At 36.5% G+C, this 27,878-nt stretch overlaps 1 protein-coding gene and 1 long non-coding RNA gene across 9 annotated transcripts in view; one reads left to right on the top strand and one right to left on the bottom strand.

Annotated features, from left to right (window-relative positions):
• The window catches only part of PPP1R9A (protein phosphatase 1 regulatory subunit 9A), a 384,760-nt gene that overhangs the window by 69,072 nt on the left and 287,810 nt on the right, over positions 1 to 27,878 (bottom strand). For all 8 annotated transcript variants that reach the window (XM_057302912.1, XM_034964481.2, XM_034964482.2 and 5 more), the window contains exon 6: positions 26,638 to 26,773. In XM_057302912.1, the coding sequence (XP_057158895.1) occupies positions 26,638 to 26,773 (136 nt within the window). The remainder of the gene's footprint in view (positions 1 to 26,637; positions 26,774 to 27,878) is intronic.
• LOC129398179 (uncharacterized) overlaps positions 9,934 to 27,878 on the top strand; it is a 63,051-nt gene continuing 45,106 nt past the window's right edge. The window contains exon 1 of the long non-coding RNA XR_008625908.2: positions 9,934 to 10,884. This is a non-coding gene — a long non-coding RNA (uncharacterized LOC129398179). The remainder of the gene's footprint in view (positions 10,885 to 27,878) is intronic.

The following is a 27,878-nucleotide window of genomic DNA, read 5'->3' as shown; positions in this document are numbered from 1 at the left end:
ACTAACTTCCTTAACTTTATTAGAAAGTAGATCCTCTCCTGGCAGCATCAAGCTATGATACTGTAATTCAAAATAACTGTTTGAAATCTATACCTTATCATATAATTTAAAGATAAATCACTGACAGGGTTAAAAAGACAAAGTTCATTGAACTCATCGCTGTTCCTTCAGGTAGCACGTTATCTAACACATAAAACAGAGACAGGAATTCATATTGCCTTTAAAAAACTTCCATGAACGGTGTACTGAATGATCTATTCCTTTGAGTAAATAGGCTCAGCATCTGATTGCTGTTTTTTTTTCTTTTGATTCTGTATTATATTCTTCCTGCCAAAGCAGGAGCCCCTCACTTCCCCTTTCCCCCCACCTATGTTTGCACGTGAAGGAAATCTGGTCCTTAATCCCAATCTAATAATTCCCAATGTCTGAAAGACCATTATTAAATTGCCTTCAGATTTCTCTTTTTCAAATAAAATAATTCTAGTTGCCTCCAAGGTAATTTGCTGTAATTGTCTTTGTGGTTGTGCTCTGATTTCTCTCCAACTTTTCCACATTTCTCTAAATTGCAGAGCCTGAAAGTAGACACAGTTTCTAGCAAGGAATTTGAAGGTCATCGACCATGATGAACACACTGCCACAGCATCCTTCACACTCTGCCTCCCCACACAGAGGCTATTATCATGGAGAACTTGACATTGGTGGCATCTGTGTACAGAAGTAAGCTCAGAATATTCCATGTGGAGCAATGATTTTCCAAACTGGTTACAGGTTAGTTGGAACCTTTACTTTCCCCAAATATAATCACAGGTGATTTGACTGAAAGGAAAAGAGGTTGGTGGCCTCCAGTTTGATCCTATGTATCTCCTGAGTACCTGGAACTCTAGATCTCTGTAGAAATCAGTCTGAAAATGTCTAAACTATAAATACCAATTCAAGTGTCTTTGCCACTGGCAGGTGAAGGTAGCTGAAGAATGGGAGCTGGTTGGTCAGATAGCTTGTACTTATTTATTAGCACAATGAGATCCTACAAATCTTAAAAAACTCTAATTCCAGATTTGGCTTTTTTTTTTTTTTTTGTATTCTTGAATTAATTCATCTCCTGTTCATACCCATTTCTAGAACCAACAAATACTTGGTAAATTCCAGTGAAGTTAATTAATAGGAATGCAGCAAGACTGGCAAGTAAATAATCTCAAGATACCTTGCTGAAAAATTTTCATATAGAGGTATAAAACTGTGCACTTGTTTTTAACCCTATCATTACAACTGGCAGCAAAACCCAAGCCTTTATTATGAAGGCTTAAACCAGGTATATAGAATTCACTATATACAGCATTGAATGACTCAAGAAACTCTTATGCTAAATTTAAAGTATGATTAAGCCATAACAATGTGGCACGTTTTAAACATGAGTTGAAATGAACAATTTGATTTCCTTTTGCTAGCTTGAAAATAAATACTTGTTCACTATATGTGAGAGAATTAATATAAATATGTGCCTAGGATGGGACCTGACATATAACAGGATCTCAGCAAATATTTTTAAAAGAATAAATCCAAGAATGCCAACGCATTAACTTGGTAATATACAGAACTTCCTAAGGAGATTTTCAATATCAAGAAAATGAACTATGGTCACTTGTTAAGAAGGCAGTAGTAGTATATTATACTAACAACCTTACTGTGAATAACAGGATTAGGGTATGCACAACATATGCAATTCTTACCTTTTAGTTGCACTTTGTCATCCATATACACTTTAATTATGAAAATTATCTTAATAAACATAAGTTGTTAAGCATTCTTCTTGATTCTTTTGTGGACTTTGCCAGTATCCTCTCCTTCCCAATACCCAAATTACCTGCAGTACTGTTAAAATTCTTATCACTCATTTCATCTTTTCATTTACTAATGCCTTCTTTCTCCAATTAGCCTTATAAGCATCCTGAGGACAAATATGTCTTTTGCTGTCCTGATTCTACTTATTACTTATTATAGGCTAAGGATGGCATGTTTAAAACATTATGTTATAATTCTCTCTTGCTGATCATTTGCCATTCCAACCTTAAATAGGCTTTAGGATGATACATTTACTACAGAATCTCATAAATACCTGGAAATAAAAAAGTTACACTTAGTGGACTAAGAAAAATAGGTTCTTCTAATATTTTCTCTTTATTGAAAATGGAAATTATTTTTGTGGTTACACTGCAAATAAAATAAGTAACATGGAATGTGTCAGCAGAATGTTGTAAACCGCAAAATTAGATTGGATTAAATCTGCCATTTACAAAGGAAGATGAACAATGTTGTACCAAAAAAACCCAAAACCAACAAAACCCAAAATTACTATAACAAAGTATTTCCATTGGTATCTAGCTCTATTTCTGTTCAAATTAAAAATCTTTCAAGTAACCAGAGACTCTTGAAATTCTTTGTCCTAACACGCAAATCCACTTCAAATGTGGCAGTAACAGTTTTTTGGGTAAAAAACTGACAGAGATAGTAAATTTTCCCTTTCATGTCTTTACCTACCTTTCTGATTAATATATGATATTTTTAGTAGCCCCACACAAAGGGGTAAAAAATGAAGAGCAATACTTTTGCAACTTACTGTGTGCCCAGCGTTGGACATTCCTCAACAACTATGGGATATGGGTGTTACCATACTATCTTAATTTGAGGAAACTGAGACTCAGAGACCATACCTAAGGTCAATTAATTAAGTTGTTGAAGCTGCATTCAACATATTTTAAAGCCCATGCTCCTTCTTTTATGCTATGATGCTTCCAGTCTACAGAAACTAAAGTTCTGCAGAAAAAAAAATTGAGAATATATTTTTTAATGATCCCATCCCCAAACCTGGGTGGATAATCCTGTTGTATTGAAATTCACCTTCCACAGCTTTAAACATTATCACTGAATTCACTTTGAAGACTTGCACCTCTGTATAGTGGGCTCCAAAGTTCTTGTCCTCTTCTTTTCTCTCATAATATGCTTACCCTGGGCAAGAATATAGAATTCCCCTTTGAAAGAATTGGGAGCAGTACTTGTGGGTTAATTGCAATACAGAGAGGAATCGCTGACAAACAAACGAACACACACACATATGCATACCATTTTACGTTAACTTAAATCACAGAAGTATTCATTTATTTGCTCATCTTTTAATTGCAGGGCCAAGTCTTCCTCTTGGCTTATGGGTCTGCTGACTGACATTTTATGCACTCTTGTATAAACTACAACCATAACATATAGTGTATGAAATTACTGTAGCATCTTTAAAACAGATGAAAAAGATCCTTCCAAGGCAAAATGAATGCAAAATTTCTCTAGAATTTTATGGTTTTCCCCTCTTTTATATTTCCTTCTCATACCTAATTTTCTTGAGCTGCCAGTCTTTATTAAATCTTCCCAAAGCACTGTAGTTTTCATAGATACAACAACTTCATTTACACACATATTACATCACTTAATATTTTATAAAATAACATAATTATAGTAACAAGTACAACCAACAGGTTGTGTCTCTTGGTAAACATATAACTTTTGACTAGTGGGAGACGTATGTAGACATACTAGAGCCTGGGACACTCATGAGAGCTATAGATATCAGTCTAGGTTTTGCAGAAGGAACAGAGAGTATCTGTTATATTGGCGAGTTGGTTAAGTGGGGATCAATGAAAGAATTTTGGTTTTGAAGTCACGTAGACCTGTGTTCAAGTCCTGGTCCTGAGACATTGGGAATTAGCGTCTATATCTAAGCTTTAATCTTTTCATCTATAAAGTAAGGACAAAACAGTTCCTTAGCATAAGAAAGCTGTCATAAGATTAAGTTAGATGGTGCCTATGTATTTAACACAAGGTCTGGCACATGGTAGGTGCTCAAAACGAGTGACCGCTATTGTTGCTGCTGCTGGTGTCAATACTGCAATAGCAAAATGCTAACGATTTTCTCATCTGTATCTTGTAACCACGTTTGCTAAACTTTGGTCTCATAAATATAAGTTCCTAGAAGACCTCAACACATGAATCTTTTATAAGCAAATTGGTCATTTCTGAAGTAAAACTTTTCCTTTCCTCTATATATACCTGTTCCTCTACTTATATTCCCAGTTTGGGGTAGGCACCAGCTTCTACCCAAGCCCAAGAAAACTTCCATGCCTCTGTCCTCCTCACTTACTGGCCCCAACCTGCCCCAGGGATTCAAGATGAATAACCATGTACATGAGAACATCCTGTGAAGCTGCTGCCCTTAAGACTTTCCTAATTCACTCCTTTATGCTCCCACTGTGTAGCGGACATCACTCATAATGCTTTGATGTTTCTATATCTGCCTTCTCTCATCAACTTCTTTCATCTGAACATTCCTAGAGAGTGCCAGGTACAATTTATCCCTGCAATCCTGGTGTGGCTAGTACATTGCTTGGCATATAGTGGGCACTGAACAAATGTTTGCTGAATAAATTCAGATAGTTGTAGCCACATCTGCATAGCACAGTAGAGCCTGATTTTCCTGTTAATCTCAGCTTTCCAGGATGAAATATAGTGAAACACAGCTGCAGCTGGGGCCTAAATGACCCTTCTGGGGATTTTCTCTTGTTGTTAGGTTCAACCATTAGCAGTAATTTTTGCTGTAGCAATGTTTGCTCTGGTAAATTCAGGGAAACTAAATGGCGCTAATCACAAAAATAGCCTTAATTATGCAGTTTTTGATGGAATTTGTTTACCGGATTTGAATTTGGTGCTATGTATTTTCAGACGCACTTCTGTGAGAGAATAAAGGAGAGCTGCTTCTTCCCTGGAGGAGGAAAACCTCAAACTCACATTTTAATGTTTAAAATTCCTAAATCTGCACCAACCATCCAGAGGCCTTTCGGCAAAAACATCCCTCTCTCTGCCGAAGCATCTCTCTTTCCATTTTTTTGTCAGTGACTCCTGTGTGTCCTAATTTTATAATGTTAGTACACTTAGTCTCTTTGAATGTTGTTTCCTCATCTATAAAATGGAAATAACAGCACCTTCTTCATTTAAAGAGGTTGCTATGAGAATTCAGTGTAGTGATATGAAAGAGTTAACCACAGTGCCTAGAATATGCTAACCGACTGCATGACGTTATGATTATGATTGTTTTCACCATCCCTTATTTCTCCAGGACAACACCATAAACTAATGCAACAAAACAAGCATTTGGGGTTGGAGAGATGAGGGCCAGAAGACAGAAAAATCCTAATGTCCCAGTTGCATAACAGTAAGTAAGTCATTTAGTTTGTATCTTTTGTGGTCTCTTCTATAAAATGGTGTAAAAGATACCAATCTCATAGGATATTGAGAGGATTCGAAGAAATGAAATATGCAAAATATCCAAAATGATGGCTGGCCCAGCATATATATTTATTTTTTTCTCCCACTTATCAACTCATTCAAAATTTTCTTTTCAATCTTTTGTTATCAGAATATTTCCTGATTTTATCTGAAAGTGACAGGGAGAATGGAACCAAGTTGGAAAACACTCTGTAGGATATTATCCAGGAAAACTTCCCCAATCTAGCAAGGCAGGCCAACATTCAAATTCAGGAAATACAGAGAACACCACAAAGATACTCCTTGAGAAGAGCAACTCCAAGACACATAATTGTCAGATTCACCAAAGTTGAAATGAAGGAAAAAATGTTAAGGGCAGCCAGAGAGAAACATCGGGTTACCCACAAAGGGCAACCCACCAGACTAACAGCAGATCTCTCAGCAGAAACTCTACAAGCCAGAAGAGAGTGGGGGCCAATATTCAGCATTCTTAAAGAAAAGAATTTTCAACCCAGAATTTCATATCCAGCCAAACAAAGCTTCATAAGTGAAGGAGAAATAAAATCCTTTACAGACAAGCAAATGCTGAGAGATTTTGTCACCACCAGACCTGCCCTAAAAGAGCTCCTGAAGGAAGCATTAAACATGGAAAGGAACAACCAGTACCACCCACTGCAAAAGCATGACAAATTGTAAAGACCATCGAGGCTAAGAAGAAACTGCATCAACTAACAAGCAAAATAACCAGCTAACATCATAATGACAGGATCAAATTCACACATAACAATATTAACCTTAAATGTAAATGGGCTAAATGCTCCAATTAAAAGACACAGACTGGCAAATTGGATAAAGAGTTAAGACCCATCAGTGTGCTGTATTCAGGAAACCCATCTCACGTGCAGAGACACACATAGGCTCAAAATAAAGGGATGGAGGCAGATCTACTAAGCAAAAGGAAAACAAAAAAAGGCAGGGGTTGCAATCTTAGTCTCTGATAAAACAGACTTTAAACCAGCAGAGATCAAAAGAGACAAAGAAGGCCATTACATAATGGTAAAGGGATCAATTCAACAAGAAGAGCTAACTATCCTAAATATATATGCACCCAATACAGGAGCACCCAGATTCATAAAGCAAGTACTTAGAGATCTACAAAGAGACTTAGACTCCCACACAATAATAATGGGAGACTTTAACACCCCACTGTCAACATTAGACAGATCAACGAGACAGAAAGTTAACAAGGATATCCAGGAATTGAACTCAGCTCTGCACCAAGCGCACCTAATAGACATCTACAGAACTCTCCACCCCAAATCAACAGAATATACATTCTTCTCAGCACCACATCGCACTTATTCCAAAATTGACCACATAGTTGGAAGCAAAGCCCTCCTGAGCAAATGGAAAAGAACAGAAATTATAACAAACTGTCTCTCAGACCACACTGCAATCAAACTAGCACTCAGGATTAAGAAACTCACTCAAAACCGCTCAACTACATGGGAACTGAACAAGCTGCTCCTGAATGACTACTGGGTACGTAAGGAAGTGAAGGCAGAAATAATGATGTTCTTTGAAACCAATGAGAACAAAGACACTACATACCAGAATCTCTGGGACACATTTGCAGTGTGTAGAAGGAAATTTATAGCACTAAATGCCCACAAGAGAAAGCAGGAAAGATCGAAAATTGACACCCTAACATCACAATTAAAAGAACTAGAGAAGCAAGAGCAAACACATTCAAAAGCTAGCAGAAGGCAAGAAATCACTAAGATCACAGCGGAACTGAAGGAGATAGAGACACAAAAAACCCTTCAAAAAATCCGTGAATCCAGGAGCTGGTTTTTTGAAAAGATCAACAAAATTGATAGACTGATAGCAAGACTAATAACAAATAAAAGAGAGAAGAATCAAATAGATGCAATTAGAAATGATAAAGGGGATATCACCACTGATCCCACAGAAATACAAACTACCATCACAGAATACTATAAACACGTCTACGCAAATAAACTAGAAAATCTAGAAGAAATGGATAAATTCCCAGACACATACACTCTCCTAAGACTAAACCAGGAAGAAGTTGAATCCCTGAATATACCAATAACAGGCTCTGAAATTGAGGCAATAATTAAGAGCCTACCAACCAAAAAAAGTCCAGGACCAGACGGATTCACAGCTGAATTCTACCAGAGGTACAAGGAGGAGCTGGTACCATTCCTTCTGAAACTATTCCAATCAATAGAAAAAGAGGGAATCCTCCCTAACTCATTTTATGAGGCCAGCATCATCCTGATGCCAAAGCCTGGCAGAGACACAACAACAAAAAAGAGAATTTTAGACCAATATCCCTGATGAACATTGATGTGAATATCCTCAATAAAATATTGGCAAACCGAATCCAGCAGCACATCAAAAAGCTTATCCACCATGATCAAGTGGGCTTCATCACTGGGATGCAAGGCTGGTTCATCACACGCAAATCAATAAACGTAATCCAGCATGTAAACAGAACCAAAGACAAAAACCACATGATTATCTCAATAGATGCAGAAAAGGCCTTTGACAAAATTCAACAGCCCTTCATGCTAAAAACTCTCAATAAATTAGGTATTGTTGGGACATATCTCAAAATAATAAGAGCTATTTATGACAAACCCACAGCCAATATCATACTGAATGGCCCAAAACTGGAAGCATTCCCTTTGAAAACTGGCACAAGACAGGGATGCCCTCTCTCACCACTCCTATTCAACATAGTGTTGGAAGTTCTGGCCAGGACAATCAGGCAGGAGAAAGAAATAAAGGGTATTCAATTAGGAAAAGAGGAAGTCAAATTGTCCCTGTTTGCAGATGACATTATTGTATATTTAGAAAACCCAACCATCATCTCAGCCCAAAATCTCCTTAGGCTGATAAACAGCTTCAGCAAAGTCTCAGGATACAAAACCAATGTGCAAAAATCACAAGCATTCTTATACACCAATAAGAGACAAACAGAGAGCCAAATCATGAGTGAACTCCCTTTCACAATTGGTTCAAAGAGAATAAAATACCTAGGAATCCCAACTTACAAGGGATGTGAAGGACCTCCCCAAGGAGAACTACAAACCACTGCTCAACGAAATAAAAGAGGATACAAACAAATGGAAGAACATTCCATGCTCATGGATAGGAAGAATCAATATCGTGAAAATGGCCATACTGCCCAAGGTAATTTATAGATTCAATGCCATCCCCATCAAGCAACCAATGACTTTCTTCACAGAACTGGAAAAAACTACTCTAAAGTTCATACGGAACCAAAAAAGAGCCTGCATTGCCAAGACAATCCTAAGCCAAAAGAAGAAAGCTGGAGGCATCATGTTACCTGACTTCAAACTATACTACAAGGCTACAGTAACCAAAACAGCATGGTACTGGTACCAAAACAGACATGTAGACCAATGGAACAGAACAGAGCCCTCAGAAATAATACCACACATCTACAACCATCTGGTCTTTGATAAACCTGACAAAAACAAGCAATGGGGAAAGGATTCCCTATTTAATAAATGGAAAACTGGCTAGCCATATGTAGAAAGCTGAAACTGGATCCCTTCCTTATACCTTATACAAAAATTCATTCAAGATGGATTAAAGACTTAAATGTTAGACCTAAAACCATAAAAACTGTAGAGGAAAACCTAGTCAATACCATTCAGGACATAGGCATGGGCAAGGACTTCATGTCTAACACACCAAAAGCAATGGCAACAAAAGCCAAAATTGACAAATGGGATCTAATTAAACTAAAGGGCTTCTGCACAGCAAAAGAAACTACCATCAGAGTGAACAGGCAACCTACAGAATGGGAGAAAATTATTGCAATCTACTCATCTGACAAAGGGCTAATATCCAGAATCTACAAAGAACTCAAACAAATTTACAAGAAAAAAACAAACAACCCCATCAAAAAGTGGGCGAAGGATATGAACATACACTTCTCAAAAGCAGACATTTATGCAGCCAACAGACATATGAAAAAATGCTCATCATCACTGGCCATCAGAGAAATGCAAATCAAAACCACAATGAGATACCATCTCATGCCAGTTAGAATGGCGATCATTAAAAAGTCAGGAAACAACAGGTGCTGGAGAGGATGTGGAGAAATAGGAACACTTTTACACTGTTGGTGGGACTGTAAACTAGTTCAACCATTGTGGAAGACAGTGTGGCGATTCCTCAAGGATCTAGAACTAGAAATACCATTTGACCCAGCAATCCCATTACTGGGTATATACCCAAAGGATTATAAATCATGCTGCTATAAAGACACATGCACACGTATGTTTATTGCGGCACTATTCACAATAGCAAGGACTTGGAACCAACCCAAATGTCCAACAATGATAGACTGGATTAAGAAAATGTGGCACATATACACCATGGAATACTATGCAGCCATAAAAAAGGATGAGTTCATGTCCTTTGTTGGGACATGGATGAAGCTGGAAACCATCATTCTCAGTAAACTGTTGCAAGAACAAAAAAACCAAACACCGCATGTTCTCATTCATAGGTGGGAATTGAACAATGAGAACACTTGGACACAGGAAGGGGAACATCACACACCGGGGCCTGTTGTGGGTGGGGGGAGGGGGGAGGGAAAGCATTAGGAGATATACCCAATATAAATGACGAGTTAATGGGTGCAGCACACCAACATGGCACATGTATACATATGTAACAAACCTGCACGTTGTGCACATGTACCCTAGAACTTAAAGTTTATATATATTAAAAAAAAAGAATATTTCCTGATTTTTCACTCCATTCTCATTGTCTAGTCACCCACTGAAGAAACATCTAAAATCCTTCTCTAGATTACTCATATGGCCTCTGTGTTCCTTACCTTCAGGCTCTCACCTTGTCAGGTCATTGGTAATATTGCTGAAAAATTATTCTTCCTAAAATTTTGAGCAAAAAAATCATTATTTGCCAATAAAATCTTTTCCAACAACTCAAATCCATTCTTTAGTTTTTATCCCCTTCCTTTTAGAAAGTATACTCCGGAAGCTGGGACTCTATTTCCTACTATAGGAGGCAGACTCCAAAATGACCCCAGTGACCTTGCTTTCTGGGTGTTCATGCCCTTGTATAATCCCTTCCCACTGAGTGAGGGCTGAATGACAGATTTCCAACAACCAGAATACAACAAAAGTAATGGAATGCCACTTCTCAGATTAGTTGAAAAAAAAAAAAAGACTGTGATTTGTGCCTCTTTTGTCCTCTTGCTCTCTCTCTCTCAGCCCTTACTATTGGGAAGCAAGTTGCCATCTTATGAGCAGGGAGAGGCCCACATCCCAAGGAGCTGATGATTCTGGCCAATAGCCAGTGAGGACCTGAGGCCTGCCAGGTCACATGAGGGAGCCTGGAAGTGGGTCTTCTCAGTCCTGCCAACAGCATGGACGCAGATCCTCTCCCAGTGGAGCATTTGGATGACCACGGCTCTGGCTAACACCTCACTTACAGCCTTGGGAGAGATTCTGAGTCAGAGGCATCCAGCTAAATTGACCCACAGACACGGTAATGTACAAATATTTCTTCTTTTAAGTTGCTAAGTTTTGGTGGTAGTTTGTAATGCAGCAAATTGAAGAGGGATGCTGCCAAAGCAAATACAGAAAAAAACAAGGAAGTGGCTTGGAAACAGGCAGTAGGCGAAGGCTAGAAGGATTCTGAAGAGTGTATTGGAGCAAGACGAAATTGCACTGCACAGATTGTGAGTGGAAACTGGAAGGGAGTGTGCTTATTATGTAGTGACACAAAGCTTAGCAACATTATCACCTTCTCTAACGAGAAAGTAGGAAGTGTTCCTTGTGAACAGGGTGATCTGGCTAAGTAGACTTCTAAACACAGTGGTGAAGGTGCTGCCTGATTTCTTCTTGCTGCTTGCAGTAAAATGTAAAAAGAACAGAGTTCAGTTGAGAGTACTATTAAACAGAAAGGAATTCTTTCTGTTTAAACAGAAACCTGATGGTTTTCAAAGTCTTAAAATTAAGTCTACAGTTAAGAAATGGCTTCCAAACAGAGTTCAAATCCATGGAACTGCCAGAAGAATGCGGTTTAAAAATGAAGCAGAATGTATAACCAGGCTGGGCGTGGAGGCTCACACCTGTAATCCCAACACTTTGGAAGGCTGAGGTGGGTGGATCACTTGAGGTCAGGAGTTTGAGACCAGCCTGGCCAACATGGTGAAACCTTGTTTCTACTAAAACAAAATACAAAATTAGCTGGGAATGGTGGCACTGGCCTGTAATCCCAGCTACTCGGGAGGCTGAGGCATGAGAAACGCTTGAACCCGTAAGGCAGAGATTGCAGTCAGCCAAGATTGCATCAATGTGCTGCAGTCTAGGCAACAGAGCAAAACTCTGTCTCCAAAAAAAAAAAAAAGAAAGAGAAAGAAAGATAGTACAACCAATAAAATCTTAAGAATTCTGCCCTTAGGAAATTCAAATTTTTGAATAATGAGTGATAAACAAACCTGTCACTGCCTAAAGGGACATACTGTCTCCCAATGATACCAACATCATTGGAAAGATAATCTGAAACAGGCTGCTGGTGCTGCTGCTGCTCAAAAAACAAGCAGAGAAGGGAGAACCCATGGAGGAATTGTCTCCAAACAACGTCCACCCTCATTTCTACACAGTCTTGGCTTGAGGTGAATTTTCCCCGAGTATGGCATTCCCTTGGCCACACTGATCAATGTAACCAAGAGTGGCTAGGACCAAAGCCATTCAGTCTATCTCAGAGCATATGATTAATACTACTATCAATAGGATTCCAAGCAGCAGAATTAGTCTAACTTTTGGCATTGATAACAACTATATTCTCTAGGCTCCCAGACCCAACTGGTTAAAGAAATCCCATAAACCATCAGGATATACCTTAGAAACCCAGGACTTTCTCCTTAAGCTTCTGTATTGACCTTTCCACTTGGCCTAAGGTATTGAACCAGGTACAGCAGGATCAATAATTACATAGACTCAAACCTTGGCATACAAGGAGGAAGTCTAGGGGTGAGAGCAATTCTACTGTCCAGAAAAACCCTGGCCAAAAGGTTGAGGCTGACATGACTGCCTTCCAGGACTGAGGTGGTACCAATAACCACATTACCTAAAATCAGGAACCATTTTCATAAGATCTTATCTGATTAAATGACTTTAATCATAAGGACAATTGCCTGTAGGGCTCATACAAATAATAAATTAGTTATCCCTCAGGAAAGCTCCCTTTAGTAACTAAGAGTAGCCTCATTTTGGAGGGATCTCTATAATCATCTGAAGGCTACATGATCTAATGGTGGTCTTTCTTTAAATACATATATATATATTTTTAAATTCTTTAAAATATCCTAAAGAAAAGATTTCATTTTTTCTTTATTTTTAAGAAAAGACTTCTTACAAAGGTCTTTCTTTGGTGATGGATATCCCAAGTAAACGGATTTGATCTTTACAAATTAAATGAATATATTAAATTGTCACATGTACCCTGAAATGATGTATATCTTATGCATCAATAAAAATATTTTTAAAAGAATCACCTGGAGATCCTATTAAACTGCAGATTCTGATTCTATTTTTAAAAGCCTTTCTTTAAATACATTTAAATATATAAAAATTCCTCTAAGGTGCAGCTACATGAGCAGTTCAAAGAATGTGACCAGTTGCCACAATTTGCTTCCACTGTTTGCCATCCCAAACTTTTTTTAAATTGATTGATTAGAGAGAGGGACTCATTCTGTCACCCAGGCTGGAGTGTAATGGCACAATCATAGCTCACTGCAGCTTCAAACTCCTGGGCTCAAGTGATCTTCCCACCTCAGCTTCCCATGCAGTTGGGACTATAGGCATGCAGCAATGCCATGCTGGGCTTTTACAAAATTATTTTTTTAGAGACAGGTCTTGCTATGTTGTCCAGGCTGGTCTTGAACTCCTGGCCTCAAGTTATTCTCCCACCTCAACCTCCCAAAGTATTGGAATTCCAGGTGTGAGCCACCACTCCTAACCCTATCTATCCCAAACTTTTATATGTCAGTCTGTAATTTTAGGAGTGACAGACCCAACAAGTCAGTCGTAATAGACCCAGAGTTAGTAAAAATATAACATGCTTCATCAAGGGGAGTATTGGCCAGTGATATAAATGGGCTTGAGTGCTGCCTATTGAGCAGAGTGGCCATGTCCATTCTGGTGTCTGCATAACTAGTGCTGAGATTGAAAAACCAGAAGACAACATTGAACAACTTGGCAGAACTATCAGTGAACCAATACCAGGGATTTAAAGAAAACCTATGAATTGAAGACATCATCAAGCCAAACTCCCTGTTTCAGGAGGCAGAGAGACAAAGTTTTAATCAAACAGAAGGCTACCACTTGTAGCCAGGCTGGCAGCTTTCTGGAATCTGTCATTTCTATTTGACAAACAATGTTTGTTGAACCCTTCCAATCTTGTTGGTCATGAGTTCAAGTTGACCCATCTCAAACTGAGAGTATCAGGCCAAAGGTATTGTCTGTCCATGGGTCAGACATTCAATTTCTTTTTATTATTATTTTTAATGTGTTTTTTTTTAATACTTTAAGTTCTGGGATACATGTGCAGAACATGCAGGTTTGTTACATAGGTATGCATGTGCCATGGTGGTTTGCTGCACCCATCAACCGGTCATCTACATTAGGTATTTCTCCTAATGCTATCCCTCCCCTGGCCCTCCACCCTCTGACGGGCCCCAGTGTGTGATATTCTCCTCCCTGTGTCCGTGTGTTCTCATTGATCCACTCACACTTATGAATGAGAACATGCAGTGTTTGGTTTTCTGTTCCTGTGTTAATTTGCTAAGAATGATGGTTTCCAGCTTCAACCATGTCCTTGCAAAGGACATTAACTCATCCTTTTTTATGACTGCATAGTACTGCATGGTGTATATGTGCCACATTTTCTTTATCCAGTCTATCATTGTTGGGCATTTGGGTTGGTTCCAAGTCTTTGCTATTGTGAATAGTGCTGCAATAAACATACGTGTGCATGTGTCTTTACAGTAGAATGATTTATAATCCTTTGGGTATATACCCAGTAATTGGATTGCTGGGTCAAATGGTGGCATGTGCCTGTAGTCCCAGCTAGTGAGGAGGCTGAGGCAGGAGAATCGCTTGAACCGGGGAGGCGGAGGTTGCAGTGAGCTGAGATCATGCCACTGCACTCCAGCCTGGGCGACAGAGCAAGACTCTGTCTCAAAAAAAAAATTTTTTTTTGAACACACCCTTCATTGCCACAGCTGCTTGTGCTACAGAAAATAAACAAAAACAACAAAAATCTCCTTTCAAATAAAAATAGAAACCAGAAATATCAAATTAATTTTTATTTTTTATGCCTTAAAATTGTGATGATTCTTTTACACTATCGTTATTGGATCTTTTGACAGGTTGCCTTCAAAAGGATTTAAATTTTTTACCATATATATTTACTGTTTCCACAGCAAAATAAGCTGCTTGTGAGTATAAAATATATTCACCATGTCTTAATATTCTTAATTCAATTCCATTTAATACATTTACCTACTTATAAAGAGAGAAATGCTATTGTATTTAAGTCCCTGATAAATATATTCTATATGAGAAGGGAACCAGTGATCTTTTTTCCCACTGAGATCCTGAACTAAACAGTCGACAGACCAAAGTGGACCTCTATAATTCAAATGTCACACTGCAAATTCAAACTGGCAGTCTTCCTCGAGTTTCATTTTACTTGCCAAGAGAACAATGAAGCACTTATTCTGATGCCAGTAGAACTGTGGGAAGAAACTAAGAGATTTGTATTTCCCTGAATTTTCCTCTATAGAAGAGGGCAGCTATGAGTGACTGAAGAGACATGTTATCATTATTTTAGTAATTCTATAATTGTACAAGTAATTGAATGTTGAAAAATATGGTGTTTATATAAAAATTGATTCGTATAATTGCAAAAATGCTATCAGATCATCAAATAGAACCAGAAATTACAGTTACAGAATTTAAAGTACAAAAAAAAGTAAAACCAACACAAATGTCATTGGTGGTATTACATGGATTATGGTATTACATAGATTAATGATAAACATAGTCTCAATCTTACAATCTCCTTCTAGGGAGAATAATTCTAGTCCTTTCCTCACATGGCTGACTTGTGGTTTGTGGCAGCCATTCCTTCTTGCAAAGTGCTTGCAATACCAGGACTCAAAGATCTTTACTGCAAGATTCCTGGCATCTTTACACTGGACCACTCCAATACTGATTGCATGTAACCGCTTCCCACAAACACCCGCAGGTGACACCCTTGCAAGCCATATTCAGATTTGGTAGGTCTGAGGCTGGGTGGGTAAATCTGTACTTTTAAAGAAGTACCATGATATTCTCATACTGAAGCAAGTTGAAGACACAGAGTTTTAAGCCATTTTGTAAGTCCTCAGAGAGCAGGAACTACGTCATATTCATTTTATATCCACATAATCACATAACTGCAAAGTACATTATACACAGCAGATTTTAAATTATATTAAATACTGAGTTGACATAAAGCCTATTCAATAAATAAATTTAAAACATAATGAATAATTATATAACCACCACCAATAAACTAACAACTTATTTAAGGAAAAGGAACAGAACCACTCATTTTCATTGAAGTCCTCTGTGTGTGCCTCCTTGATTCCATTTCAGTTGCTTACTCTTCTGGAGTAATTCTGCTGAATTTTATCAGAGTTTTTTTTTTTTTTTTTTTTTTTAGTTTTGCTATATTTTTATATCCAAACTATGTGTCATTTTGACATGATTTTATGCTTTATATAAATGGAATAATATTGTGTGTATTTTTAAAACATTTTATTCCAGCATATGGTTTATCTTTTCACTTTCTTAAAAGTATTCTTTCGATGAACAGAAGTTAAGTTTTAATGTAGTCAGTTTTCTTAGTGGCTCATTTAAGAAACATTTATTTTTATTTATTTATTTTTTTTGAGACAGAGTCTCGCTCTGTGGCCCAGGATGGAGTGCCGCGGTGTGATCTCGGCTCACTGCAAGCTCTGCCTCCCAGGTTCACGCCATTCTCCTGCCTCAGCCTCCCAAGTAGCTGGGACTACAGGCACCCACCACCATGCCCGGCTAATTTTTTGCATTTTTAGTAAAGACGGGATTTCACCATGTTAGCCAGGATGGTCTCAATCTCCTGACCTCGTGATCCACCCGCCTCGGCCTCCCAAAGTCCTGGGATTACAGGCATAAGCCACCACACCCAGCTGTAAGAAACATTGCTAAAAACTGAGGTCATAAAGGCATTCTTCTATGCTATCTTCCAAATTTTATATTTTTGCTTTTCACATTTACGTAGTCAGTGCACTTGAGATGGAATTTTGGGTATGGATTATATGGGGGCTCAACTTCACTATATTCTCTTTATTGAAGAGCCAAACATTTCTCAACTCTTCTAGAGTGTAATCTATGTCATAAATCAGGTTTCTGTATATCTACAGTGCTGTTTCTGGGCTCCCTGACCAACTTGCCCATTCTTTTGCCCCAAAGTATAAATTTATTAAAGTTTAATAATAATTATTTCCATTTTAAAGCATGTGAAATGCCATGGTTATTTCTCATGTATTGCCCTTTCATGTATATTTTAGCAATAGCTTATCAAATTCCATTTAAAAATCTTTTGAAATTATTTTTACTAGAATTGCACCAAATCAACAGTTACTGAATCTTCCAATCCATGAACAAGGTTTCTTTGTCCTATTTTATACACTTTCTTTAGTATATCTCAATACAATTTTGTTTTTCTCTATGAAGCTCTTCCCTATCATTTATGTCTTGAAGTCTTGTAAAGGGTAACTTATAAATTATGTTTTCTCCTGGTTTGCAGACATATTGAAATAGATGTTTTATTTTACATTAATTATGTATTCAGCAAAGTTGCTATAACTTTATATTATTTCTAATAACTTATCTATAGGTATTTTTTGAGATTTTTTAAATAGAAAATCTCATCATATGTGAATAACAGTTTAATTTCTTTACAATTTATTTCTTTAATTTCTTTTACTTGCCTTCCAGTACAATGTCAAACATAAAAAGTGACAGATTTTCCAATGTTAAACCATACTTGCATTCCTGGCTAAACCCAACCTAGCTATGATATATTATCTCTTTTATATGTTGCTTCATATGGTTTGCTAATATTTTGTTTAGGACCTTTTTGCATTGTTTTTATGAATGGGATGGACCTATAAGTTTTCTTTCTCATCATTGTTAGCTTTTGGTGCCAAAGTTATGTTTTATTACTTCATACATCTCACACTGTCAAAGTTTTACTGCATTCCTGGTATCAAAGTTGTACTGCTTTTGTTTTTCTGTCTTCTGGAATAAGTTATATGCAATTGGAGATATTTGTTCTAGTTTGGTATAATTGATAATAAAATGATTTTGACCTTATATTTATTTTCTTTCTTCTCTTTTTTTTCTTTTCCTCCCTCCCTTTCTTCTATTTTCTGCTGTTTTTTACTCATGGTGCTTTATTTCCCTGTGAACTTTGTACCTTGAAACCGTCAACTCATATTTCTCGAAACTTTAACTTTTTTTCTTTGAGTAAAGATGAACACCCAAGGAAAGATATGCTTTTTTTTTTTCTTCTGAAAAGTAACATAAATTAAGGCTACTTGTGATCATAATTTGTTAGAAAAAATTTTTTTGGCTTTTCCACTCAGCACCCAAGGTTTGACACTGGCAATTTTCCATGCAGTCCCTGGGGTGATAGATTTATTTTCACCTTACAGAAAGGTGTAGTCCATGGGGTTCCAGCTTTATGATGAAGTTTCCTAATTAGGCATCCCATATCAGGTGGACCCTGGGTTTTGTCTACTATAACTCAAAGCAATACCAATTACAGTATCATCATAACATTTAAGCATTAACGATAATTATGACATTATGATGAGTGAAAGAAGCAGTTCAAGAAAAGTATGTTCTGTTTTTATTGTAATTACATTCTAGAATTAAGTATGTTGTGCTTTTATTCTAATTACATTCTAGAATTGGAGAAATTAACTTACAGTTTCAAAAAGCAGACTGAATAGTTGTCTCAGGCTGAGAGTGACTACAAAGTTCCATAAGGTAACTATTTGAGGTAATAAAAATGTCTTGTATCTTGATTATGGTGGTGGTTACTCATCAAACCATTAACTTAAATACACTTAAAATTAGTGCATTTATTGTATGTAAATTATTACTCATTAAAGTTAATATTTAAATGGAGCTATGTAATGATAATATATAAAATTATACCTTTAAGATCTGTGCATTTCACTCTATGTCAAATTTATCTCAATAAATCCATTTAAAAAATCCCTTTAGGAACTGAAACTTCAGAAATCAATTAGAGTTTTTAACATCTTTTATCAAGCCTGGCAAAACTCCATGATAAAGCAGCTTTACCATCTCAGTCCTTGGCCACATCACCATTCAGTTTTTATTGCAGATGGAAATGTATTTCTGTGATAGAAAATATGTTTCTATGATTTAAGGCTATTTCTAAGTGAATACATTGGGAAGGAGATAAGGACATATATGTAGTATTGTAATTTAGGCCATTTTAACTATTCTGTTTCAACTGCAGGTTTATTCAGTTATGACTAAAAAGAAGGCATGTTACTGTGAGTCACCAAGTTGCTATTTTGATATTCCCAAAGGTTTTCAAGGGCTAAAATATGCACGTTCGGGTTTTTTTCTGGTTTTACATGAAGAAGATTGTGGTTTAGTGTGATAGAGATAGGGTCTTCTTGCAAATTCATGGACTCTCAAGACCATTAAAATGCTGTAGCAAGCAAAAGCCCATTGAAACCTGTCATTGAAGAGATTACAGGCTAATGGGGGGAATTTATGGATAAATAATGACAGAAAGAGATACACACAGTGCTACTGACACACTTTAAAAAGACCACTAGCCCAGCAATGCTTTGTGAAGGAGATGAAACTTAAATGGAACCCTGAAAGGTGCACAGGATTAAGCTGACATACAAGGGCAACAGAGTCAGTGTACTAGACACCATAAAAGGTATAGGAAACAAAAGGCATAGAAAATCCAGGGGATCCCGATGGCCCCTTGGAAAGTAAGTCTGTTTCCCAGGCATCTGTCTCTCACTATGTCTTTTAGCATTTTAGAATGTTTTGGTAAATTATTCAACTAATAAAATATATGTTTTTAAAGTCAGAAAAATACTGTCATTTGTGGTAGTTTCTATGACATCTCTTTAACACTGCAAACTCTGTGTTTCATCATTGTAATATTGAATTGTTCTAGCATCGTTTCTAGGGAGTACAAAGTCTACACTTTCAGAGAAATTTAATTACATGGAAGAATTTGATAAAGTTTATTTGGTATTTCGTATCTAGCTCATGAGTAAATAACATCACAATGTGGCAGTGGGAAGGAAAATATATTCAAATCATTTGCATCATAATTTTTTTAAATCAAAGAAAATGATCTGCAAAAAGATGACATTGTTTAGATGAAGGTTCCTATCCTAACCTGTATCTCCCCTTTACCCATCTTTCTGTCTGTACACAGTGTATTAAAAAATAACATCTCCATATATGAAGAATATTTCTAGAGAGAATCTTTCAAGTACAGGAGGATGTCTACCCCGTGGGATCAGAGTGTGTGTGTGTGTGTGTGTGGCGTGTGTGTGGTGTGTATGGTGTGTGGTGTGTGTGGGTATGTGTGTCGTGTGTGGGTATGTGGTGTGTGTATGGTGTGGGGGCGTGAGGTGTGTATGTATTTGTGGTGTGTGTGGTGTGTGAGGGTGGTGTTTGTCATGTGTGTGGTGTGTGTGTGGTTGTGTGGGTGTGTGTGGTGTGTGTGTGGGCATGTGTGGTGTGTGTGTGGTGTGTGTGTGTGGTGTGTGTGGGTATGTGTGGTGGGTGTGTGTGGGTATGTGTGGTGTGAGTATGGTGTGTGTGTGTGGTGTGTGTGGGTATGTGTGGTGTGAGTGTGGTGTGTGTGTGGTGTGTGTGTGTGGATATGTGTGGTGTGTGTGCATGGGTATGTGTGGTGTGAGTGTGGTGTGTGTGTGGTGTGTGTGTGTGGATATGTGTGGTGTGTGTGCATGGGTATGTGTGGTGTGAGTGTGGTGTGTGTGTGGTGTGTGTGTGTGTTAAGCATGTGTATACACTACTTAGGCCAGTGCACATATGGATAGGGTCTTAAACGGAATGCTTTCCAAGCACCTTGTGATTCTTGGCTTTGGTGACAATGACTGTTGCTATAGATTTGGGGATCATAAAACAAAGGATATAATTAAATTTAATGATTTTAGAGATTAGACCAAATTGGAGTCTGTGAACAGGCTGTTAAATATATTTCTTTTATTCGTCAGGTTCCTCTAATTGCCATAAATCAGCCTGCCTTTTACATACACTCAACCTCCATTTTTAAGCACTGCTATCTATATTAACAGCAACTAAACATAACGAGAATTATTTTATTATTTAAAGTATAGTATCATTTTAGATATTTTGATATTTTAGATATTTTGATATGTCTACCATATAAATCATGCAACTAAATACTACTATAATTTAAAGATATATTTAGTGTTTTGAGAAATCAAGAATTTTGTATCAAAAGATTATTTTCTAAAAAAGTACTGGATTTACAGACAGTATAAATCACTATGTGCATTATTACTGTGTAAACATCATACAGACCTGCTGTTGGACATTTGCTTTTTCCCTTTAATTTGAATCACAAGATATTTAAAGTGTTAGGGGTTAAAAATATCCATGGCTAAATATTAAGAAATGAGTCTAAATTGCAGAACCTATACCTAAAATATATGCTATGTTTCAGAATTGTTTTTTGAATGATTATTTTCAAACTATTATTCAATGCACAAAACACATCACTCTAGAGAAGTTCTTCAGAACATACAGATAGTTAATAAGACACAAAGAATATTTAATTTTACATATGAAGCAGGAAAGTACAGGTAAGCATTACTTTAAACCAAAAAACAAACCTTAAGAAAATAGTTGTTATTGTTATTGCAGTTGCCAGACATTCCTTGCAATTCAGCCACAGTGTTCTAAAATGGTTGACAAAAAATATTAAAGAAGGCTTAACCCCACCATAGAGAGCAGCCTGATAAAGGATTGAAAAACACTGAGTCCCAGTGCTTACTGTAATACACACTGTTAAGTACTAAGACAATATTGCGGCATGTTGGTAAAAAATGCCCCCACTCTTGGTTTCTCAGTATTATAGATACAGTATAAAGTCTATTTACATTATTATATTCACATTATTAAAAGGCCAACCATAATAATTGCAATCTCTTGTTTACACACACAAGCTGTTTCCAACTAGGAATGGCAAACAGTATGAGTCAAACTTAATGTTATCCCTCTAACACTTTTTATAACATAAATATTATATTATTGTATAACTTTTAATACTTATGCAAACCAAAGCTTCCATTATATTTTTGCCTCTAATTATTACATGCTAACACAAGCAATAAAAAACCATACCCATGAGGGCAGCTACTCTAAACTGTATTCAATACTTTAAAAGATTCTAAAAAAAAAGTTGCTATAATATTGTTATAATGATATTAATTTCCAGTAATGAAAACAAATTATGAAAGAAAGATTAAATTATATTTTAGGGGGTTCAGTATAGAAGGGGCTTCAGTTTCTGGAGTGATGATTAACCTTCTTATGAACTACTGCCTAAGGAGACTTTGAAATGCTATCTATAGCTAAGACTTTACAATGTAATAAATATTATATCTTAAAAGAATATTTAAGGAAGCCAAATAATCATAATTTTTAAAGTGTAATACTTTATTTTAATTTCAATGACCATACCTATTTTCTAACTCAAAAATGGAATATAGCACTAGTTCATACTGTATTTCCAGTCTAAGCCTGCAGCATTTCAAACTGCATAATGCTCTTAAATAAAAAATACTCATAATATATACACACTACACAAAATATATACCATAATTACATCATCTCACTACTAAAAGGCTACAAACTGATAGTGGTGGAGTATGACAAGAGATTAAATGTTACTAAAAAGTTAAATTCTAGTTGAAAAATTTATCATACCCCCCGAGTGTCATGAAATAGTGCTGATTGTCTGAGAGATTTATTGAAATCCTCCATGGCAACCTTTCAGATTATTAAAAAAAAGAAAAGAAAGAGAAAGAAAGAAAAAAAAACAAGTGATCAATACTTCGATTAAACAGAAATTAAATCATGAATCACAGATATATTCAGATATACATTTAAAATTTCTCAATTGTTCAAATATTCATCTCCCTCTTCTTAAATGGGATCCTCCTTTTTATTCTACAGCTTTTAGGCAGAGCCATTTTAACATTTTTTTTAAATCAGAATGTTTAACAGAGTAAACAAAAACAGGGATGCAAATTAAAATAAAATTGGCTGTTTGCTTATTTTAAACACTTCTAAAGATGTAGAGGAAGAAAAAAACAGAAAAAGCAGAAATTTAAATAGTTTGAAAATTATCTACATAGCTTAAATTCTACTAGAGTATGACTTATAATTTCCTAAAGCATTGAAACAGATATGTCTAAGCATAAGCAATATATTGTAAGGTAATCTTTCTCAATATAGTTTTTAGAGCTCCACTGTAGGTTTATAATTTCAGGATCTATTTCTCCCATTGTGATGTTTTCCACGTAGTGAATGCAAGCAAGCAAATACCCTCTGTCAATGTGACAAGTTCCAAGTTACAATCAACTTTGGATGATTTGATCAAAAACAGAAGCTATCTATCCTTCAGCAGAAAATGCTGACTAAGAGCTGGCTCTGGAAATCAGTTGGATGAACTTGGTTGTTCTGTATCTAAATGGAGGTTTTCCTGGCTGGTGCAGGGAATGTCACAGGGGATATTGTCAAATAAAAATAACTCTAACTTTGAAATCACAAGATGATTCTATAAATCATAAAAGTAAAAAAACCAAGTGACTGATTAACAAAGATATATTAATCAATAAATTGTTCAATTATATATGAAATTAACTCAATTATTCAAGGAGCATTTATCCATTAGCTATCCAATATTTGTTCTTCTCATTTCCTTTATGCCTCTTGGACATTTTATTCTTCATTCACAAAGGAAGACAGAGAGTAAATAGAAAATAGGGAAAAAGCACTCAAATCAATCCATTTAATAATTTTTTCAGCATTAGAAAAAAGAATTTGAATCAAGTGATAATTTGAAGTTTTAACATTGGAGTGGATTTTCACTATTTGTACAGCTTTCATCTCTCCTATGCACTGAAAATTAACAGTTGGTTTTATCTGGGCATGTTTTGGTGAGGCAGTGTGTAATATACAAGAAAGGGAAAAAACCCAAGTCACAGAGGATGAGAGACAGATACAAAGGAGAAGTCTCCTTGACTTTTTTCCATAAAGTGAGTTACTTGGAGTAACATAGCAAGCACCTTGTTTTTACTTCTACAACTTGCAGAAAGAAAAAACAGTTTAACTTAAAGCTAAACTAATTAAAAAAAAATTTGAGTACTCAATTATTCTTCCCTTTAAACTCTATAAAGATGATTCTTATGGACTGTTGCATAGAGAAAATAATTATCCAAAGACTTGATTTCCCTATTATTAGAAATACAGAACAAAGAACCATAGAACCTAAACTCCATCACCGCAAACAGTAACTCTCTTAACAAAAGATGTTACCCAGTTATTCTGTGTCTGCAGGAGTGTTCTTACATGCTACTCAAAAACAGCACAGTGTGTTGCAAAGAGTCCAGGCTTTGGAGCCAGCAAGACTTTATTCCAATTTCAACTCTGCCAGCTACTGGATGTACCACTAGAAAAAAACCTCAGTTGCTGCATTTCTAGGGAAAAAAAGAAAATCTCTTCTGGCTGCATTAAAGATTAAATGAGATCATGTAAGAAAGACACCTTGCAAAGTGCCTGCCACTGAATATTTACTTAATTTCCTTGCCCCTGAAAATATCTGCTCAGGTGACAACTCTGATTACTTTACAAAAACAGGCAAACAAAAAAAAATCTATAAGCAATCTTCCATTTAAGATGTGATACATTCCTAAGTATAAATGTCAAGTAAAAACTATTCTTTTTCCATCTATTCAAATTATCAAGTTAAAGAAAAATCTGGGCCAGGTAGGGTGGCTCACACCTGTAATCCCAGCACTTTGGAAGGCTGAGGCAGGAGGACTGCTTGAGGCCAGGAGTTCAAGAAAGGCCTGGACAACATAGTGAGACCTCATCTATAAAAAAAAATTTTTTTTTTTTTAATTAGCCGGATGTGGTTCTGTGTGCCTGTTGCCCCAGCTACTCAGGAGGCTGAGGCAAGGCAGGAGGTTGGCTTGAGCCCAGGAGCTCAAGGATATAGTGAGCTATGCTTGCACCACTGCACTCTAGCCTGGGTGGCAGAGCAAGACTCTGTGTCGTAAAAAAAAAAAAAAAAGCAAAATTTTATATCAACTTTTGGGGATGAATGTGATCAGCGCCTCAAAATACCTGCAGAAAATGTGTGGTCTGTGATCTAAATGTTTCACTTGGAGTGCCTTAAAAATTTGACTATCTTCTTTCTTTGCCCCCTCTGCTTGTTAGACTTGATGTCTTATTTCATATTCATGGAATATTAGAAGCTGGAAGGAATTTTGTGATCTAGCCCAATCCCTGTGCTTTCATGCCAAAGACATCAAGGCACACAGACTAGAAAGCCTGGCCGTGTCCCCTTCCACCACTTGATGTCACTGTACTCCCCTGAACCTAAGACCAAAAATCCTAGCACAGTGAGGACGCAAAAATCAAACCTGCAGAAAATGATTCTACAATCTCAGAATAAGCTTGCAGCAGAAGCAAATCAGTGTCTGTGATAAAATACAAAATACTAATGTAGAGAATTGAAAACCAGGTAAGATACAAGTTCAAAAGATTTGAGGAAATCCCTTTTTTAGTTTGAAAATTCAAGAGAACATTTTTCATACAAAATATCTCAGTGTAATGAAAATATACTTGCCATTTCAAATGGACTCACCAAATAAGAAAATAAATTAAATCAAGTTCTAAGAGTCTAATTCATTCATTTAAAGGATTTCTAATATATTATTCTTTGATCAAAAGTTAACGGATATACCATCTCTAATTTTCTGCTATAAGTGGAGAATATATCCTCATTATACCACATATTCATGAGATCTTAATATACATTGGGATTAAAACATCTCAGATTAAAAATATGTGAAAATACTTGAATGTCTGTTTATTAATCTCTATATCCTGGCTAGAAAGCAAAATTCTGAAAAATTATATATTCAGATAAGAAGGGGTTGAATACATGAAGTTTCACTGTGGTTATATTAGCTGGAATGAAGAATATTTGTTTTATCTGAATATGTACTAGTTTATGGAGTATAAAATACTACAATTAAATTGTTGATGGATCTTTTGACACACCAATATGAAACATATGAATGTTTAAACATGTTTATAATAAAGCATGTTGTCCCATTATATCAATGTACATTTCAAAGACATTAGAAATAGACCGGCATCTGTATTATATTACAGCACACAAGGGTTCGGGAGAGCTGTTTTCACTTGGGGGTTAGCTTCTATTCATTTACTTGATCTTTTACAGAAAGCAGGATGTAAAATTATTCCAATATGTATCTGCTCTATGGAACATGTGCTAGTGGAAAGCTTTGTTCTGCATTATGTTAGCACAAATCATAGTGAGCAGATCCAAAGAACTTTTTCTTCCTGGGGGAAAAAGACACTGGAAACACTCAGCAATCTTTAGTACTTTTCTATGTATATTTGTTTGTGTATGGGTGTGTTTACCGATTTTTTGGAAAAGCATTACATACTATTGTAGAACATTTGGAAAAGATTGAAAAAATATAAAGCAGAGAGAGAAAATCACCCAATTCCACCAATAAAGACGACATTATTCACATTTTTGTGTTTTTATCCCTTTCTGTTTCTATGACTTCCTTTATAATAGTGCAAAAGATAAGACTTGTGTCCACAGTCTTCATACTGTAAACAGGATACCATGACTTGATTCTTAAGCGTATATCAGATGCGAGTAGTATTTCTTTTCTAAGGTAGAATTTTAGTTCAATGTGGACACACCTTCCTCAAGAAACTGCATAAAACCTGTCATACTGTTATACAGTAGAGAGAGTTTCATGAATTAGAAAATGTGGGAAAAAGAATCTTTGCAAGCACTACTGACCTCGTCATCGTCGGCATCATACTGGGCATAGTGCTGTTCCAGCAGCTCTCTCTGGCGCCTCTCCTGTTCCAGTGTCTGGCTTATCAACTGGGCAACCTCACTCACTTGTCCTGGTTTTTCCCGCCCAATAACAAATCTGTGGAAAGGTTAACAAAGACTAATATTTAAGACTCTCCAACAAAAAGGAGTTTTAAGAAAAGTAAACAGGTTTGATCTCAGCAGGGTCCATCAAGCCTCAAGAAAGTAATATCACCTACGTACTTCAAAATGGTTTTCTTGGGTGAGAAGAAAGCTTAGATGTGCAATTAAAGTGATTTTTAGGGACACAGCTCATAAAGGAAAAGAAGGGGGAAAAAAGTAAAGGACCATAAAAATTATTATTTTAAGAGAAGATGTAATATACGTAACCCATTCTGCAGTACTTTACACATTTTTGATGCCATACAAAATGGAAGCAAGCTCAAAATTTCTTGTACCATTGAACTCAAGAAGCATTTGTGTAACTATAACAAAAATTACTTCAAAAACATTTTGAGGGCCGGACTCAGTGGCTCAAGCCTATAATCCCAACACTTTGGGAGGCAAAAGTGGGTGGATCACCTGAGGTCCGGAGTTCGAGAGCAGCCTGGCCAAGAAGGCAAAATCCCGTCTCTACTAAAAATACAAAAATTAGCCAGGCGTGGTGGCACGCACCTGTAGTCCCAGCTACTCTGGAGGCTGAGGCAGGAGAATCGTTTGAACCCGAGAGGCGGAGGTTGCAGTGAGCCAAGACTGCGCCACTGCACTCCAGCCTGGGTGACAGAGACTCTGTCTCAAACCAGCAACAACAACAACAACAAACATTTTGACGTATAGCATAACTTAGGTGGCTAAATATATAACTTTGAAATAAGAGAAAGGGAAAACTTAGTGTTTTTTGTTTTTAAAATGAAAAACTGTAATAACAAGAGGTAGTGATAGTGAATCAATTCACTTCCTTTGGGGAAAAAGATAGTATGAGAAGGGGTGTGGTTCAATAAATAAGGGAGGAAAGGAAATATTTGTTATTAATGCCTGTAAAAAAAGCCTAAAGAGAAAAACAAGATATTTCCTTATTGCAAGCTACAGTCACTTATGGTATACTGTTGCCAACATAATGTGTTGTGCTCAACAATTTAATATTCATTTTTTAACATCTTTTCACACTAATATGTTTCTGTTTTTCTAAAAATACCAATAATGTGTCTCTAGGATGCAGTTTC

Source organism: Pan paniscus, chromosome 6 (genome assembly GCF_029289425.2).
Source record: "Pan paniscus chromosome 6, NHGRI_mPanPan1-v2.0_pri, whole genome shotgun sequence".
Taxonomy (NCBI): domain Eukaryota; kingdom Metazoa; phylum Chordata; class Mammalia; order Primates; family Hominidae; genus Pan; species Pan paniscus.
This window is presented reverse-complemented; position numbering and strand designations above follow the sequence as displayed.